Source organism: Salvia hispanica, chromosome 2, assembly GCF_029641045.1.
Source record: "Salvia hispanica isolate PSC_SH4W2 chromosome 2, Shi_PSC_v1, whole genome shotgun sequence".
NCBI lineage: Eukaryota > Viridiplantae > Streptophyta > Magnoliopsida > Lamiales > Lamiaceae > Salvia > Salvia hispanica.
The window spans coordinates 20,262,150-20,279,961 of record NC_142693.1 but is presented as its reverse complement, the minus strand read 5'-3'; the positions used below and the strand labels follow the sequence as shown (position 1 = coordinate 20,279,961).

Here is a 17,812-nt window from a genome sequence, read left to right as displayed (position 1 = left end):
AAAAGAGAGATTTTAAGAAAGGTAAATCTATTCACTCTATCAATAACCGAGCCATATCTGGTGTATAATAAGGGATTTGACTATTCTATTGATTCATAATGATCGGATCAAAAACAATTCTTGAATGTCCATCTCACAACTTTAAAAGTTGTGCGGAAAAACTATGAAGTTCGAATTTGTTTGCAATTACCCATAGCGAAAAAACAATGACTACATGTATATCCTGTTTATGTTTTTCAACAAAATGATATGAATAGACAATTTTGTTTAACTCAGTGACGGTGATATCTACGTCTGATTTCACTGCTAAAATATCATAAACGTACAATTTCATCGAAAGAATTTGTCGTAAGATAATTGCCAATGAATCCATCTGAAACCCTAGTTTCACATCGCGCGGGATCCACTCCGCAACACTATTCAAAACCTTAATTGGTGTAATACTATTACAAAATTAATCTCAGAAGAATTCAATCTCGAATATGCCTGAATCATCACCGTGTGTGTGAAATATTGTAAACGCTCTCAATTCTCAAATACCACAAACACAACTTTTACAATGAAGCCGTGTCCCAGCCATTCAAATTGTCTGCGAACTGAAAGTCAAAACAATCATTGACCATTCCACATAATAACCATGACTTGCAATTGGTATTTAACTTATCTAAAAATATTTTGCAACTTGAAATCGGTCAATCAATTTACTTAATTAAATTAAGCTTACCAAGAAGATAGCACCTAGCTTCATAAGCAAGGGACTCAGAAATGAATTCTCAATCACAAGGAAATATTAAATCATTATAGTGAATTAAATACTTTTATATTTTCATAAGAAATGGAATCTAAAGATAATGTAAGGGTGTGATCAATTGCTAACTTTCTTAAGTTAATAACTTGCTAACTCATCAACGATGCGTATTAAAAATGTCAATACGTTTATATTAAAATGTCAACACATAATTTTATTGAACTTCAATATAATATGTTGATATTATGTGTTGACATTAATGTCACCGTTTTGAAATTTTTAATACACAACATTGATGAGTTAGTAGAGTTAGCAATTTAAATAGTTAGCAATATTACACATCCTAATATAAATATATTGACTGTAGCAAAGTTCAAATAAAGCAGCTATTGAGACAGTTGACTTTTGAAATGCTATGTGGATAGACATATCTGAAATAAATATTTTACGGACATGAAGATTATTTCAAACCATAATGTTCTTATAAATAGGTCACAATTCATGCTTCTCAAACACTTCAAACACAAACACAAACTCATTTTCTCATAATCATAAACCATGAAAATGCCTTCAAATTCAACTCATCTCTCTTTTTTTGTTCTTCTCATCTTGTCATGCTCATCAGCAGCTTTTGCGGATAAGCAAGACAACTTTCTTCAATGTCTCTCCAAAACAACCAACTACTCCTACTTTTCCAATGATGTCTACACTCCTTCAAACTCATCTTACACTTCCATCCTCCAATTCTCCATCCGAAACCCTAGATTCGCTTCGGAATCCACTCCTAAACCGCAAGTGATCATAACTCCAGAACACGAATCCCAGATCCCGCCTGTCGTACGCTGTGCCAGGAAAAGTGGTATGGAAATCAGAACAAGGAGTGGCGGCCATGACATGGAGGGACTGTCTTATGTCTCCCATGTCCCGTTTGTGGTCATTGATTTGATCAATCTCAGCGAAGTCACTGTCGATGTGGAGGAGAAAACGGCGTGGACTGAGACAGGTGCAACCACGGGTATCGTATACTACAAGATTGCGGAGAAGAGCTCCACTTTAGGGTTTCCCGGGGCTATTTGCACTACTGTCGGTGTCGGTGGCCACTACAGTGGAGGAGGCTATGGCACAATGCTGAGGAAATACGGCCTTGCTGGTGATAACGTCATTGATGCAAGAATAATCGACGCTAATGGCAGAATTCTTGATAGAAAATCAATGGGCGAGGATCTTTTCTGGGCCATCAGAGGCGGAGGAGGTGCCAGTTTTGGTGTGGTCACTGCCTGGAAAGTACAACTGGTGGATGTTCCAAAAACAGTCACTGCTTTCTCAATTACGAGGAACGTGGAAGAACAGAATGGAGCTGAGCTGTGGCATCGCTGGCAATACGTTGCGCCTCAAGCCGACAAAGATTTGTTTGTGGGAGTAATCGTGTTCAGGGTGAACACGACGGTCCAAGTCAACTTCTTCTCAGTTTTCCTAGGCGGCGCAGATAGATTAGTTTCATACATGCAAGAAATCTTCCCTGAGTTAGGGCTAGTAAGAGAAGACTGCACTGAAATGAGTTGGATTCAATCCACCTTATTTAGCAACCAAATGCCAATCAATTCACTTGATATTCTGCTCAACCGGACTCAAGCCGGTATTAGACAGCTCAAAGCCAAGTCAGATTATGTTCGGACACCCATTCCTTTGAACGCGATTGAAGGCATGGTGACCATGTTACGCGAACCAGAAGCGGATGAGACTATTTACTACATGGTGCCATATGGTGGGAGAATGGATGAAATATCAGAGTCTGAGACTCCATTTCCTCACAGAGCCGGTGCACTCTACAAACTTGCCGGCTTGACTTACTGGCAAAACTCGGAGGCTGCAGATGCGGACCGTTACATAAGCTGGAGCCGCAGGTATTATGAATACATGACTCCTTATGTTTCAAGCTCACCTAGGGAAGCGTACTTCAACTACAGAGATCTCGACATTGGAGTGAATAACCCTAACGGGAAGACAAGTTACGCACGAGCCAGCATTTGGGGGAAGCCGTATTACAAGGATAATTTTGATCGTCTTGTTCGGGTAAAGACAGTGGTTGATCCGACCAATTTCTTCAAGAATGAACAGAGCATTCCGCCGTTGCAGGCGAAGTGGACTAAGAAAGGGAATTGAGTTATATTCTGCAGTAACCGCCAACTTTTTCTGAATAAGGCTTTCTGATTATTCTTTTATGTTGTTAACAATAATGTTTGTATTTGTTATTCATGCAAGGTGAATTGTATTGATAAAGATCTTTTTCTTTTAATTTCGTTATGGTGTACTAATAAATGTATTGATTTGCAATAGAAATTCTTGTTTTGTGTCAACTTTTTGATTGTTCGATTTATTGATTTCTTTATTTAGTCTCATATCCAATTTTTTGATGTTATTCAATAGTCTGTATTATCTACTAATCATGTAGAGTATATATGAAAATCAAAACCCAAAAACTTGCTTGATAATAAAACAACAAATTTTATGCAATTAGCATTATAATAATATCAATAAAAATTTACAAGGTATTATAATAAAACGAATAATGCAATGGACTAAATTATAGAAATACTCGCGGAGGATGCTCACATAAAATATGTTGCCTAACATTATATCTCTTCATATATAATACTTCAGATGCATAAACTGTGTGCAATATGTATGATAAAACTATAATTAGGGCCTCTTATGTGAAATTCAAGTAATTTATAAATACAATTTACATAATCTAACATTCTTATTTTAAGAAGGTTTATGTGAATTCAATCCTATATACAACAATGTGTAAGTAAAAATACCTTTTCCATTCGTAGTCCTAATTATGTGTTGTAAGACCATATCAAAGCTGTTGATTTCATTTATAAGTCAAGTCATAACTTTTGGTCAAGTTGACTATTTATATGTCTTCAATTCGAGGATTTCTCCATAGCTCAAATATTTAAATAGAAAGTGCTTTGATCTAATTATTTAGGAAAGGGGAGAAATTCAACGCTGATAAAATTGCATTGTTTTATTTTTAGGGATTCAAATATATTATCAATATATTCGACCTTTTATTTTTTTATTTTTTATTGTTTTAAATTTACAGATAAGACTATACTCAAACATACATAAGATTTTTATAATATATACAATTTTAATCAACAAATTAAGACTTTTTATTCATAAACTAGAATTCCCTTAAATATAAATGAGACCTTTCTTTAGACCAAACAAAACTTTCGTAGGTTTATTTTTAAACGAGGCTTTAGTTAAATGCAACATAAATTTGTTTATAACATCAAGTGGAGTAAAATTTCATCTAGCGCAAATACAATCGTTTGATGATTTTATGATTTAATGAAATACTATATCAATATTTATTAATCAAATATATGGATGTTTAAAGTTATCAATTCGAAGGAGGAATATGATAAATGTAAATAGATAGAAATAATTATGATAGACACATAATAAAAATTAGCGAAGCCAATCTTGAGCCTGAGTTGGGCTGGGCTGATCCTAAGTTTGCTTAGGTTGAGTATTTGATGGGCTAAGCCCATCTTTTATGAGTCCCACACAAGCTCCCTTTTTTACTGATGGGCCGACACTTGACAAATCTACTTGGTTGGATAAATTGAGTCCGAGTTATGTTCCATTGATGATCGAAAAAACTGTTATTGATTCTGGAAACATCCACCAAGTTGAACATTTCAAGCCAATGATCACTTTGAAAACTGGTATATTCAGAATAAATAACCATTAAAATATTATGGGTAAAAACTAAATGACCAAGTCTAAGTCCAAGTCCAAATTCCTACTTTTCTTTCATGAACCACTTAATTAATCATCATAACAATCTGGATTCAATTTCACAAAACGTATATGGTCAATGTAGAAAGCGTTTTGGTCTTATAGACTTTTACTATTTTTTCACACAAGATGGGATAACTCCAGCAATCTTATAAGAAATTAGAAATAATAGTAATAATAATAGTACCATTCATTATAAATATTATAATTGCATCAAAATCGTGTAAATTGAAAATAGAATATTACTATTACTAATCCATCAATTTATTAGTACCTCCTCTATAAATTAACAAAAATAAAGAGGCCTTATTCAAAACCAAATAGAAGAAACAACCGATGACTTCTTTTGCTCTTTCTAAGTCCACTTAGAATGCAACGGCGGAATGCTCTGTTCATTCTTGAAGAAATTAGTCGGATCAATTACCGTTTTAACCTTAACAAGACGATCGAAATTATCCTTGTAATACGCCTTCCCCCAAACGCTGGCCTCCGCATAACTCGTCTTCCCATTAGGGTTATTCACTCCGATCTCGAGATCTCTGTAGTTGAAGTACGCTTGCCTAGGCGAGCTCGACACGTAAGGAATCATGTAACTGTTGTAACTTCTGCTCCAGCTCAAGTACCTTTCCGTATCCCGAGCCTCGTTGTCTTGCCAGTAAACTAAACTAGCGATCATGTACAAGTTTCCGGCTCTGTGCGGAAATGGAGTGGCGGATTCAGGTATCTCGTCCATTCTCCCGCCGTATGGGACCATGTACATTAGGGTTTCATCTGCTTCCGGTTCAGAAAGCATTCGTAAAATGCCATTGAATCCATCTTCTGGCATGGGGGTTTGCACGTAGTCGGATCTAGTTTTAAGCTGTCTAAGACCGGGTTGAGTCCGGTTTAGCAAGACCTCGAGCGGCTCTTGTTGACCTTGGTTGAGGAATAATGTGGATTGGACCCAACTCATTTCTCTGACTTCTTCTCTTGCTAACCCTAACTCTGGGAAGGTTTCCTGCATCAGTGGAAGTAGCCTGTCGGCGCGGCCGAGGAAGAGGGAGAATAAGTTAGCTTGGATGGTGGAGTTCACCCTGAATAGGTAGACTCCAACGAATAAATCATTGTCGGCTTTAGACGCCACGTATTGCCAGCGCTGGACCAGTTCAGTGGAGTTCTGGTCCAGTGGCCTGATGACTGAGAAAACAGTGACTGTTTCTGGAACATCCACCAGTTGTACCTTCCAGGCAGTGATCACGCCGAAACTGGCGCCTCCGCCGCCTCTGATCGCCCAGAACAGATCCTCGCCCATTGACTTCCTATCCAGGATTTTGCCGTTGGCGTCAATGATTTTCGCGTCGACGACATTATCCCCAGCGAGGCCGTGCTTTCTCATCAATGGGCCATAGCCTCCTCCGCTGAAATGGCCGCTGACGCCCACTGTAGTGCAGATGGCTCCGGGGAATGCGAGGATAGGGCTTTTTTCTGCGATTCTGTAGTATACAGTGCCGGTGGTGGCGCCTGCTTCGATCCAGGCTGTTTTCTCGTCAACGTTGACCGTGACCTCGCTGAGGTTGACCAAGTCAATGATCACGAACGGGACTTGCGAGACGTAAGACAGTCCCTCCATGTCATGGCCGCCGCTTCGGGTTCTGATTTCCAGACCGGTTTGTCTAGCGCATGATATGACATGCGAGATCTGGGATTCGTGTTCAGGGGTTATGATCACTTGCGGCTTGGGAGTGGATATGGACGCGAATCTTGTGTTACGGATGGTGGATTGCAAGATCGAAGTGTAGGACGAGTTTGCGAGAGTGTAAACGTCGTTCGAAAGGGACGAGTAGTTGGATTGCCGGGAGAGGCATTGGATGAAATCGCCGTGGCCATCCGCATATACTGCAGATGAGCACGACGATACGAAAAGAAGAAAGAAAGAGAGAGTTGAGATTGATGGAGGACTCATTTTTGTGACTTGAGAAGATGTAATTGTACTTTTGTGTTTGAGAATTGCATGCAATGTTGTCTTTCTATTTATAAGGCTTTTCATTAGAATATAGTACTATTATTAATGTTGCAAAGAGATTTGAATAATCAATTCTGACACATTCCTCACACCTTTAAATTCCGACAAACAGCGGCAGCTATATTTGAAATTTAATTTTGCTGCATTTTTCTTCAAATCTTAAACCCTTTTCTTATTTACATTGAAAATTGGTATTTCATCTCATATTTTATTGCACTATACTGTGTACAAGAAAATTTATAATTTGTTGGTGCGCTTGACAAAACAATTAGAGCTATAAAAACTCCAAGTTAATTGGTTAATTTAATACTACTAAACAATACTAGTAAAATTTAATGATGTGGGGCCGTCCTTCTACTATAACCAATTTTTCTCTCTATATTTTATATTTTACCAAATCTGCATTAAAAATTTGGCGTAATGTAAAATTTTCCATATAGTTGGAAATAGTAGGTCTTGTTACGGTGTTGTACACCCTACGTTTTTTTATGTCGTAGTTAGTTAAAAATCCACATATCTTGTCAGTCTTTGGGAAGAAAAAAATTGAATGTTATGATTTTTTATTGGATGAATGGTAGGATAATGATTAATTACTCTATTGACTATGAATAGTTTTTCTCAAACAATTAATATGTAAATTATCATGAAATAATTACTCCCAAACAATTTCCCTTTTAAATTTCTTCAATTTCGAACACTGAAATCATGAGCGTTTATGAAAGTTTAACATGTTGAATTTTACTTAATGTAAAACAAAAGAAGATTAAAATATTGCTCTTTCTGGAAACGGTAGACGTTTACTTCAAATCATTCTATATATTTTATGAATAGCATAATAAATACATTTTGCTTCTAGAAAATTACACAAATAATATTAACAATTCAACAAATATGTTGTTGGTCTAACAATCTAGTTTCTGGGTTTTGCTGATTAGGTTGTTTTTGGGGGGTTTGACCATAGGCATTCCGAAGTCGTCTTTGGCGGAATTCAACTAATTCTGCTTGACCAAGTTTGAGAATTAAGGCCGAAGATCTCACAGTACTAGGTTTATTTTAATTCTTCTGGTTTACTGCCGGAAATGTCGAAAGAGTGTTGCCATTTTGAAATAATGGTCATCTTTGAATAATTATTTAGTGACTTTCATTAAATTTTCACAAGTTTTCGATAGAAATGTTTTTAATCGCTTTGAAGAAGAAGAAGATTATGAAAAATTGAACATTATGTAATTTTTTTTGTCTTTTGATACACGATATGAATTTTATATTGAATAGTTAGTATTTCAAAATATCCTTTTAATATTTTATTTAAGTATATTTTTAGATGTTAATATGTAGCACGTCTCGCACCAGTCATTTTCGTTGAGTTGTTATATTGGGCCTAGAATGGGCTCATACGTTTCCTTTTTTCCATATTTTTATTCTAAGGCAGAGCCCACTTTGATATGGCATGATTATTATGGCCCAGCAACAAATGTTATTAATAAGATAAATAAGTCGAACAACTTAATAAACTCCAAACTAACACCATCTCTAGTTTTAATAATTCACTTAATTAATAAATTACTATAAAATAAAATATTGTGAAGATGAGGTATGAGGTGTTGAACCACCAAGCCAATTATATTGAATAATTAATTAAAATTACCTACTTTGTCACTTTATCACGCGTCAGCAATTTTTCATTGGAAGTCTTTTTTAATAGTATTTCCTTGCCTAAACCAAATTCTTCAATTGGCTATTAATTGTCCTGTTTCGTGATCAAAATATATTACTCTAATTACGTGATTCACATTCGACTTAGAAGATATATTTTTCTTCAAATAGAAGTAGGTAGAGTTAAGGCGGCTATTAGACTAAGATTAAAAGACCATTGACATATCAGCTGCCCCACTAACGGTAGGTAAATAAATGTATTGCTATTTATATTATCATATGATGGTACATTTGCTTAATGAAAGACATTTATGCCCATATAAACTCATGCTTGGTAAAATAGTAATACTATAGTAAATTCATGAAAATTACTACTCCCTCCGTCCCTCCCTAAATATGTGTCACTTATTTTCATTTTCGTTCATTCCTAAAAATTTGTCACCTTTCATATTTACCATTTTTAGTAATGGACCCACAGTCCACTCACTCACATTTTATTATAAAATTACTCCCTCCGTCCACGAAAATTCGTCCCAGTTTGACCGGGCACGGGTTTTAAGAAATGTAATGAAAAGTGAATTAAAAAGTTAGTGGGTTGTGGGTCCTACTTTTAAAGTATTAGTTTTATAATAAAATGTGAGTAGGAATGAGTAAGTGGAATATGAGGTCCACTACCAAAAATGGTAAAAGTGAAATGGGACAAATTTTGGGGGACGGACGGAAATGAAAAACTGGGACAAATTTTCGTGGACGGAGGAAGTAATATATAAAAGTAGGACTCACGTAGCACTAACTTTTTTAATCCATTTTCTGTTACATTTTTTATAATTTTCGTGCTGGGTCAGATGGTGACAAATTATTAAGGACGGGGAGCAGTATAATTTTTTCATAACAACTATTACAACAATGGTGGAATGCTCTGTTCATTCCTGAAGAAATTCTCCGGATCAACAATGGTTTTCACCCGAACAAGACGATCGAAATTGTCCTTATAATACGGCTTCCCCCAAACGCTAGCTTGTTCATAACTCGTCTCACCATCAACGTTATTAACTCCGAGGTCAAGATCTCTGTAGTTGAGATACGCTTCCCTGGGTGAGCTCGACACATAAGGAGTCATGTATTCGTAATACCTTCGACTCCAGCTTATGTAACTCTCCGCATCCGCAGCCTGAGAGTCTTGCCAGTAAGTGAAGTCAGCAAGTTTGTAAAGCACACCACCTCTGTGAGGAAACGGAGTCTCCGATTCTGATATCTCTTCTATTCTCCCGCCGTATGGCACCATCCAGTAAGTAGTCTCGCCCGCTTCCGGTTCGCGTAGCATGTTCACTATGTGTTTGATTACGTTCAACGGAAGGGGTTTCCGAACATAATCCGACTTGGCCTTATATTGTCTGAGACCGGGCCGGGTCCGGTTAAGCAGAGCCTCTAGTGGATTGATTGGCAATCGGTTGCTAAATAAGGTGGATTGGACCCAGCTCATTTCCGTGCAGTCTTTTCTCACTATCCCTAGCTCAGGGAAGATTTCTTGCATGTATGAAACTAATCTGTCCGCGCCGCCTTGGAACACTGACAAGAAGTTGACAATGACTGACGCGTTCGTCCGGGAAACGATGACACGGAAAAACAAATCTTTGTTGGCTTTTGGCACCACTGTTTGCCAGCGGTACCACAGTTCAGCGCCGTTCTGTTTCTCAACATTCCTGTTGATTGAGAAAACAGTGACTGTTTTTGGAACATCCACCAGCTGTACTTTCCAAGCAGTGATGATGCCGAAACTGGCGGCTCCGCCACCTCTGATTGCCCAGAACAGATCCTCGCCCATTGATTTTCTGTCTAGGATTTTTCCGTTGACGTTGATGATTATTGCGTCTACGACGTTGTCAGCTGCGAGGCCGTATTTTCTTACTAGTGCTCCGTAGCCTCCTCCACTGTAGTGCCCGCTGACGCCGACCGTGGTGCAAAGAGACCCGGGAAATCCCAGAGTGGGGCTCTTTTCGGCGATCCTGTAATACACGACACCGGTGGTTGCGCCCGCTTCGATCCAGGCTGTTTTCTTCTTGACGTCGACTGTGACTTCGCTGAGATTGACCAAGTCAACGACCACGAACGGGACTTGTGAGATGTAAGATAGTCCCTCCATGTCATGGCCGCCGCTTCGGGTTCTGATCTCTAGGCCACTTTGTTTGGCGCAGAGTATGACAGGCGGGATCTGAGATTCGTGATCTGGGGTTATGATCACTTGCGGTTTAGGAGTGGATTCCGACAGGAATCTTGAGTTTCGGATGGAGGATCTTAGGATGGAAGTGTAAGAAGAGTTTGAAGGGGTGTAAACAACTTTGGAAATCGAAGAGTAGTTGTGGCATGTTTGAGAGAGACATTGAAGAAAATCAGCAGAAGTTGGCCATGAGATGGACAAGATTGATAAAATAAAGAATGTAAAAGTTGAGATTGAAGAAGTTTTCATGATTTATGATTTTGAGAAGAGGAGTTTGTTTGTTTGGTGTTTGAAAGGTATATTCATTGCACCCTATTTATAATACTAATTCTTAACGAAAATATTGTGCTTAGAAATGTTGATTCCCTATATTTCAATGTACTTTTTAAAAATCTTACAAGCAATGTAAGTGGTGTTTGTAAGTAATTCTCTCTAGGTATTAATAGTCTTATAAGTAATGTATTACACACACAATTATTCAGTTTTTTCACAAAAGTTTTTAAGACTAAAACCTCTTATAACTTTTTGAAACAGCTTATAACCTCTAAAAAGTAAAAACTTAATGCTAGTAGAATAGTAGTTACCTTTCCTACCGCTTTTCAATTTTTTTGTCTTGCTTCAAGAATACGCCTAATAAAAAACTAATAAGTCAAATATATGACAAAGATAATCACGCAACAACTAAAATTAGTACACACGAGACAAATGCCCAAATAAAATAATATTATAATTATGTGAGACTTGAATCACAAACATTTTTACTAATTAAAAAATACATTTGTGCCATTAGCAAATTCGAATTCAAATTAAAAATTCAATTCTAATCACATCATCATGACGATTAATGAAGCACTGAATTATAAGTGGCGAAATTGAGTTCATATTGACAGGAAAACTCAATATGGAATATTGCTTTGTTTTGGAATTTAGTTCAAATTTTCCTTTGAGACTTATGAGTATATTCAATTTTTTATAAGAAATTGATACTTCATGTAAGTTGTAACTATTTTCTTATAAGAAAATGAAATTCTTAAAAAAGTTTACTAATTATATGTAATTACCTTTATTAAATACGTTTGGAATAAGTTTATCAAGTTCAAATACGAATAATTCATGAGTAACTGATCAATTCATCTAATTTCTAATAAAAATATTCATAATGTTAAAATTAATGAATTTTACTTGAACAAAGAAAAAAACGGAAAATTGCAAGTTGAGGTTCAATTTGATGTGCTGCCTTCCATCGTTGACCAAGTTAATAAGCAAAACCAAATCAAGCCTTTTAGAGAGACTAATGAAGAGAATTTGGGACATGTAACAAAAGAAATCTTTATAATTGAATAACAAGAAAATGATTTTTAATACAATAGTTACGTAAACAAAATATTACAAGTAAAAATGGTACATTAACAAAATAAACACACAAATTGGCACCAAATATGTAAATCCCCATACTCAAATATCTGCGGCACGTGGAAACGGCGGAATGCTCTGTTCGTTCCTAAAGAAATTGTCCGGATCAACTGCGGTCTTCACACGAACAAGATGATCGAAATTGTCCTTGTAATACGGCTTCGCCCAAACACTGGCTTGTTCATAACTCGTCTCACCAACAACGTTATTCACTCCAATGTCGAGATCTCTGTAGTTGAGATACGCTTCCCTGGGGGAGCTCGACACATAAGGAGTCATGTATTCGTAATACCTTCGGCTCCAGCTTATGTATTTATCCGAATCAGCCGCCTGAGAGTCTTCCCAGTATGTCAAGCTAGCAAGCTTGTAGAGTGCACCGGCTCTGTGAGGAAACGGAGTTTCCGATTCTGATATTTCATTCATCCTTCCGCCATACGGAACCATGTAGTACATAGTCGCGTTTGCTTCTGGTTCGCGTAGCATGCTCACCATGCCTTCAATCGCGGTGATAGGAACCGGGTTCCTGACATAATCGGACTTGGCTTTGAGTTGCCTGACACCGGTCGCGGTCCGGTTGAGCAGAGCTTCCAGTGGATCGATTGGCATTTGGTTGCTAAATAAGGTGGATTGGATCCAGCTCATTTCTGTGCAATCTTCTCTTACTAGCCCTAACTCGGGGAAGATTTCCTGCATGTATGAAATTAACCTGTCGGCGCCGCCTAGGAAAACTGAGAAGAAGTTGACTTGGACAGTCGTCTCCACCCTGAATACGATGGTTCCGACGAACAAATCTTTGTCGGCTTGAGGCGCCACGTATTGCCAGCGGTGCCACAGGTCAACGCCGTTCTGTTCCTCCACGCTCCTGTTGATTGAGAAAACACTGACTGTTTCTGGAACATCCAGCAGTTTGATTTTCCAGGCAGTGATCACGCCAAAACTGGCACCTCCTCCGCCTCTGATCGCCCAGAACAGATCCTCACCCATTGATTCCCTGTCGAGAATGTCTCCATTGACGTTGACGATTCTAGCATCAATTACGTTATCCGCGGCCAGGCCGTATTTTCTGAAAATCGTGCCGTAGCCTCCTCCACTGTAGTGCCCGCCGACACCGACGGTTGGAGCAATGGCCCCGGGAAATCCCAGAGTGGAGCTCTTTTGTGCAATATTGTACCCTACAATGCCAGTGGTTGCGCCTGCTTCGACCCATGCGGTTTTCTCCTCGACCTCGATCGTGACCTTGCTGAGGTTGACCAAGTCAACGATCACGAACGGGACTTTCGAGACAAAAGACAGTCCCTCCATGTCATGGCCTCCGCTTCGGGTTCTGATCTCCAGACCGGTCTTTTTGGCGCAACGTATGATCAATGAGATCTGGGCTTCGTTTTCTGGGGTTATGATCACTTGCGGTTTGGGAGTGGATTCGGATGTGAATCTCGAGTTTTGTATGGCAGAATCAAGGACGGTCTCGTATGAAGGGTTCGAAGGAGTGTAAATGATATTGGTGATGGAAGAGTAGTTCTCACATTCTTGAGAGAAGCATTCAAGAAAGGATGAGACATTTGAGGCTGATGAAGGAGTTTCCATGGTTTATGATATTTCGAGAAAATGTGTTTGTGTTTGTGTTCGTGTTCGTGTTTGTGTTTGTGTTTGTGTTTGTGTCTGCGTTTTTGTTTGTGGTGTTTGAGATGCATTGTGCACTATTTATAATGTTTTGTTACGGTGGAAAGTTTCACCATAGAAAGTTCCTTGAAATTGTATGAACATAACAAATGAGCCAAGGTCAATTTTCCGAAGCAGAGACACGTTTAATTGAAAACTATTTGAATTTTATTAGGTCTACCTTTTAGACTGCTCTGACCAATAATATTTCATGAGATATCAAATAAAATATCGATAATTCATTCTAGGATCCAAGTTGCATATTAATTATTATCTTATCCTAATTAGCTAAGCATCACAATCGTCACAAACATCGCCATCAAGCGAATCCCACGGCTGCCTTGAACATGGGTAACCATTAACTCAGAGATATTTTTTTTCACAATTTTGACAAATGTGATGATAAAATAAAATCAAGAGATTGATAAGAGCTTGTTACGGACTCAATTCTCACATTGATCGTAAGAACAACTGATGTGGGGTAAATAGACTGAATGGGCTCCCTTTCCTAACAGACTAGTTTTTTCAGATGAATTCTTCTGTTTGGTTTGTATCAGATCTTAAGTCCCTTAATCGGTCGTTGTTCTTTATTTGAGAGAACTATATGGTAGCGGAACCTTTCATTAAAATTTCTACAAAACGTTGTAGTTGTATGGCTAAGGACATACTCCCCTGTCCCATTAAAAATGAAATTTTTTTTTTCGGATTTTTTCATTAAAAATGAAACGCTTTACAATGGAAACAACATCATCTATACTTTTTCATCTCTATTACTCTATTCTCTCCTTATTTGCTCACAAAACAACACTACATAAAATCTCATGGCGAAAAACAAATACTCCCTCCGTCCCACTTAATATGCAACATTTGGGAATCGGCACGGGATTTTATGTAGTGTTGTTTTGTGAGTAAAGTAAGAGAGATGAAAAAGTAGAGATAGAGTTGTTTCTATTTTGGGAAACGTTTCATTTTTAATGGGACAACCAAAAAAGGAAAACGTTACATTTTTAATGGGACAGAGAGAGTATTTCGTTTCTATATGTTTCTTTTAATGTATAACCACAATCTAGTTTCTTGATCTCGAGCTTTCAAGAGTACCTTCAATGGAAGGTTTGAAAACTAGGTGCACTGAAGAAAAAAAATGGCTAAAGACATATTTTATTCAATTAATCATGCTAATTTATGTTCAACAAAAAAGAGTCCCAATTAAAATTAAATGATGCAAATATGAAGCAGACTTAGAAAGCAAAAGAAATTAAAATTTTGTGGACACCTTATGTTCTCAACACACTTTCCTTTGCTAGTGGGGCTTTATGCTGCAATATTGTAGTCTAGAAAATCGATGAGTCGAAATTCTATTGATAGCTATGTTTAGCTAATCATGATATATGAAATAAATTAAATATGCAACGTGAATTATTGATATTTTAATTGACCAGTCAACGTAGCTCATTAAATTCTATTGGTCAAAGAAGTCTAGAAATAATAATAATAAATTTCGAATAGATACAAATAATTAAGCGTGTCTGCAATAAAACTGAATATGATTTTTTTGATAAGTTTATACTCTACAAGAAACTTTCAATGGTCGAAATTTTCCCTTAAGAATTTTACAAATAGGGTGCAATGCATTAATATTTCTCAACACAAAGAGACAAGACATATACACAACACAAACTCATTTTCTCAATGTATCACAAACTATGAAAACTCCTTCAACCTAAAACGTCTCATCCTTTCTTGAATATCTCCTTCAACCCCTTCTTACGACTCCGTCCTAGATTCCACCATACGAAATCGGAAACACGAGACTCGCATCTGTTCCAACTCCTAAACTGCAAGTGATCATAACCCCAGAACATGAAACCCGAAACCGATCTACGTAATAAATAATGAGCTGGATCCAATCAACCTTATTTACCAACCAAAGTTACAAGTTGAGAATTGTCAATTGATGTGGCTTGAAGTTGATGGGTTGATGAAAAACTCAATTTAGTTAGCAAAACGCTTCTTCTTAATCTAATATGTTGTGGAATTCTATCGTTGCAAGTATAAATGAAAAATTGATTAGTACCTCAAGAATGTGATCGTGATGTTATTGTAAATTGTAATTATCCTCGATCGCCTCTAAGCGATAGAATATTTTCTATTTACGACATCAATCATACACATAATCATCCCATAATATAAAATTCATTATTGATCATACTTGGACTTATTAATATTGCACACTAGCAACTGTCACATTCATATCTTGTTCAATTATGTACTTATTCAAATCCTATAGCCGCCCCAACTCATCTTTGCATCACATTTTCTTGAATTAACTATATTTGATGTGTATATATCTAAATAAATACTATTACTAGTCAATCAAAACTTCAAGGAATATCTTAACCGATACAATGGAATTATTTAGGACTAAACAGCCAGAAAAAAGACTAATACAGAAGGTTAATTAATTATCCTTATTCAAATCTAAACAAACAAAAGCAAAAGTCTAAATCTAACTTCTTAAATATCCGCAACATAAGTCGACACCGGCGGAATGCTCTGTTCGTACCTAAAGAAATTGTCCGGATCAACGGCAGTTTTCACCTGAACAAGACGATCGAAATTATCCTTGTAATACGGCTTCGCCCAAATACTAGCTTGTTCATAACTCGTCTCACCAACAACGTTATTAACTCCAAGGTCGAGATCTCTGTAGTTGAGATACGCTTCCCTGGGCGAGCTCGACACATAAGGAGTCATGTATTCATAATACCTTCGGCTCCAGCTTATGTAACTGTCCGTGTTAGCAGCCTCTGAGTCTGGCCAGTAAGTTAGGCCGGCAAGCTTGTAGAGTGCACCGGCTCTGTGGGGAAATGGAGTCTGCGATTCGGGTATTTCATCCATTCTTCCACCATACGGAACCATGTAGTAAATAGTCCCATCTGCTTCCGGTTCGCGTAACATAGTCACCATACCTTCAATCGCGTCCAAAGGAACCGGTGTTCGGACATAGTCGGATTTGGCTTTGAGCTGGCTGATACCGGCCTGAGTCCGGTTGAGAAGAGTTTCTAGTGGATCGATCGGCATTTGGTTGCTAAATAAGGTCGATTGGATCCAGCTCATTTCCGTGCAGTCTTCTCTCAGTAGTCCTAACTCAGGGAAGATTTCTTGCATGTATGAAACTAATGCGTCGGCGCCACCTTGGTACACTGAGAAGAAGTTAACAATAACCGTCGAGTTCACCCTGTAAACAATGACTCCAACAAACAAATCTTTGTCGGCTTGAGGCACAACATATTGCCAGCGGTGCCAGAGTCCGGTGCCGTTCTGTGCTTCCACGGTCCTACTGATTGAGAAAACAGTGACAGTTTCTGGAACGTCCACCAGTTGTACCTTCCAGGCGGTGATCACGCCGAAACTGCCACCTCCACCGCCTGTGATTGCCCAGAACAGATCCTCGCCCATTGATGCCCTGTCAAGAATTGTTCCGTTCGCGTTGATTATTCTTGCATCAATAACGTTATCTCCTGCTAGTCCGTGTTTTCTCAACATTGCACCGTAGCCTCCTGCACTATAGTGCCCGCCTACGCCGACCGTTACGCATATAGCTCCAGGAAATCCCAGAGTGGAGCTCTTTTCCGCAATCCTGTAGTATACGATGCCGGTGGTTGCGCCCGCTTCAATCCAGGCCGTTTTTGCGTCAACGTCGACCGTGACTTCGCTGAGATTGATCAAATCAATGATCACGAACGGGACCTGTGAGACATAAGACAGTCCCTCCATGTCATGGCCGCCACTTCGAGTTCTGATCTCTAGACTGCTTTGTTTGGCGCAGAGTATGACAGGCGGGATCTGATATTCGTATTCAGGGGTTACGATCACTTGCGGTTTAGGAGTAGATTCCGACATGAATCTCGTGTTTCGGATCGAGAATTCAAGGATGGAAGTGTAGGAAGAGTTTGCAGGGGTGTAAACAACGTTGGAAATCGAATAGTAGTTTTGGCATGTCTGAGAGAGACATTCAAGAAAATCATCTTGTTCATCGGCAAAAACTGTCCATGAGCTCAACAAGATTAAAACAAGAAAGAATGAGAGAGTTATTGAAGAAGTTTTCATGACTTGTGATTTTGAGAAGATGAGATTGTGTTTGTGGTGTTTCAGAGGAATGTAGTTGTGGTTATTTATAATGATTAGTTATTAGTTTTAAGGGGGAAGAAATAATTTCTAGAAAGCTTCTGGAAATATAATTACTTATCAAGAAACTATGTTACAAATTTTCAGGCAGACAAGGTTATATTCAATGTGTTAG

At 38.0% G+C, this 17,812-nt stretch overlaps 5 protein-coding genes across 5 annotated transcripts; 1 reads left to right on the top strand and 4 right to left on the bottom strand.

Moving 5' to 3' along the window:
* Nucleotides 1-1,282: 1,282 nt before the first annotated feature.
* Nucleotides 1,283-3,105, top strand: LOC125202065 (tetrahydroberberine oxidase-like). The gene has a single exon (XM_048100386.2). The coding sequence runs from the start codon at nucleotides 1,307-1,309 to the stop codon at nucleotides 2,909-2,911; it is 1,605 nt and encodes a 534-aa protein (XP_047956343.1). The 5' UTR covers nucleotides 1,283-1,306; the 3' UTR covers nucleotides 2,912-3,105.
* Nucleotides 3,106-4,817: 1,712 nt separating this feature from the next.
* On the bottom strand, nucleotides 4,818-6,520 carry LOC125202066 (berberine bridge enzyme-like 18). Its single transcript, XM_048100387.2, has one exon. The coding sequence runs from the start codon at nucleotides 6,504-6,506 to the stop codon at nucleotides 4,920-4,922; it is 1,587 nt and encodes a 528-aa protein (XP_047956344.1). The 5' UTR covers nucleotides 6,507-6,520; the 3' UTR covers nucleotides 4,818-4,919.
* A 2,548-nt stretch (nucleotides 6,521-9,068) lies between these two features.
* On the bottom strand, nucleotides 9,069-10,768 carry LOC125188818 (tetrahydrocannabinolic acid synthase-like). The gene has a single exon (XM_048085879.2). It carries the CDS (start codon nucleotides 10,684-10,686, stop codon nucleotides 9,118-9,120), a length of 1,569 nt encoding a protein of 522 aa, XP_047941836.1. The 5' UTR covers nucleotides 10,687-10,768; the 3' UTR covers nucleotides 9,069-9,117.
* Nucleotides 10,769-11,750: 982 nt separating this feature from the next.
* LOC148931773 (tetrahydrocannabinolic acid synthase-like) lies at nucleotides 11,751-13,537 on the bottom strand. Its single transcript, XM_089063816.1, has one exon. The coding sequence runs from the start codon at nucleotides 13,432-13,434 to the stop codon at nucleotides 11,893-11,895; it is 1,542 nt and encodes a 513-aa protein (XP_088919942.1). The 5' UTR covers nucleotides 13,435-13,537; the 3' UTR covers nucleotides 11,751-11,892.
* Nucleotides 13,538-15,224: 1,687 nt separating this feature from the next.
* LOC125201330 (tetrahydroberberine oxidase-like) lies at nucleotides 15,225-17,698 on the bottom strand. Its single transcript, XM_048099393.2, has 2 exons — nucleotides 16,073-17,698; nucleotides 15,225-15,387 (listed from the first exon to the last, which is right to left on the bottom strand). The coding sequence occupies exons 1-2, from the start codon at nucleotides 17,617-17,619 to the stop codon at nucleotides 15,240-15,242; spliced, it is 1,695 nt and encodes a 564-aa protein (XP_047955350.2). The 5' UTR covers nucleotides 17,620-17,698; the 3' UTR covers nucleotides 15,225-15,239.
* Nucleotides 17,699-17,812: the final 114 nt, after the last annotated feature.

What these genes read in the sequence shown, in the direction of transcription:
- LOC125202065 (XM_048100386.2), top strand. Translation starts at nt 1,307, where the DNA reads ATGAAAATGCCTTCAAATTCAACTCATCTCTCTTTTTTTGTTCTTCTC.
- LOC125202066 (XM_048100387.2), bottom strand. Translation starts at nt 6,506, where the DNA reads ATGAGTCCTCCATCAATCTCAACTCTCTCTTTCTTTCTTCTTTTCGTA.
- LOC125188818 (XM_048085879.2), bottom strand. Translation starts at nt 10,686, where the DNA reads ATGAAAACTTCTTCAATCTCAACTTTTACATTCTTTATTTTATCAATC.
- LOC148931773 (XM_089063816.1), bottom strand. Translation starts at nt 13,434, where the DNA reads ATGGAAACTCCTTCATCAGCCTCAAATGTCTCATCCTTTCTTGAATGC.
- LOC125201330 (XM_048099393.2), bottom strand. Translation starts at nt 17,619, where the DNA reads ATGAAAACTTCTTCAATAACTCTCTCATTCTTTCTTGTTTTAATCTTG. An exon ending in GATCCGGACAATTTCTTTAG is followed by an intron (nt 15,388 to 16,072) that starts GTACGAACAGAG and finishes TTTATTACGTAG; the next exon opens with ATCGGTTTCGGGTTTCATGT.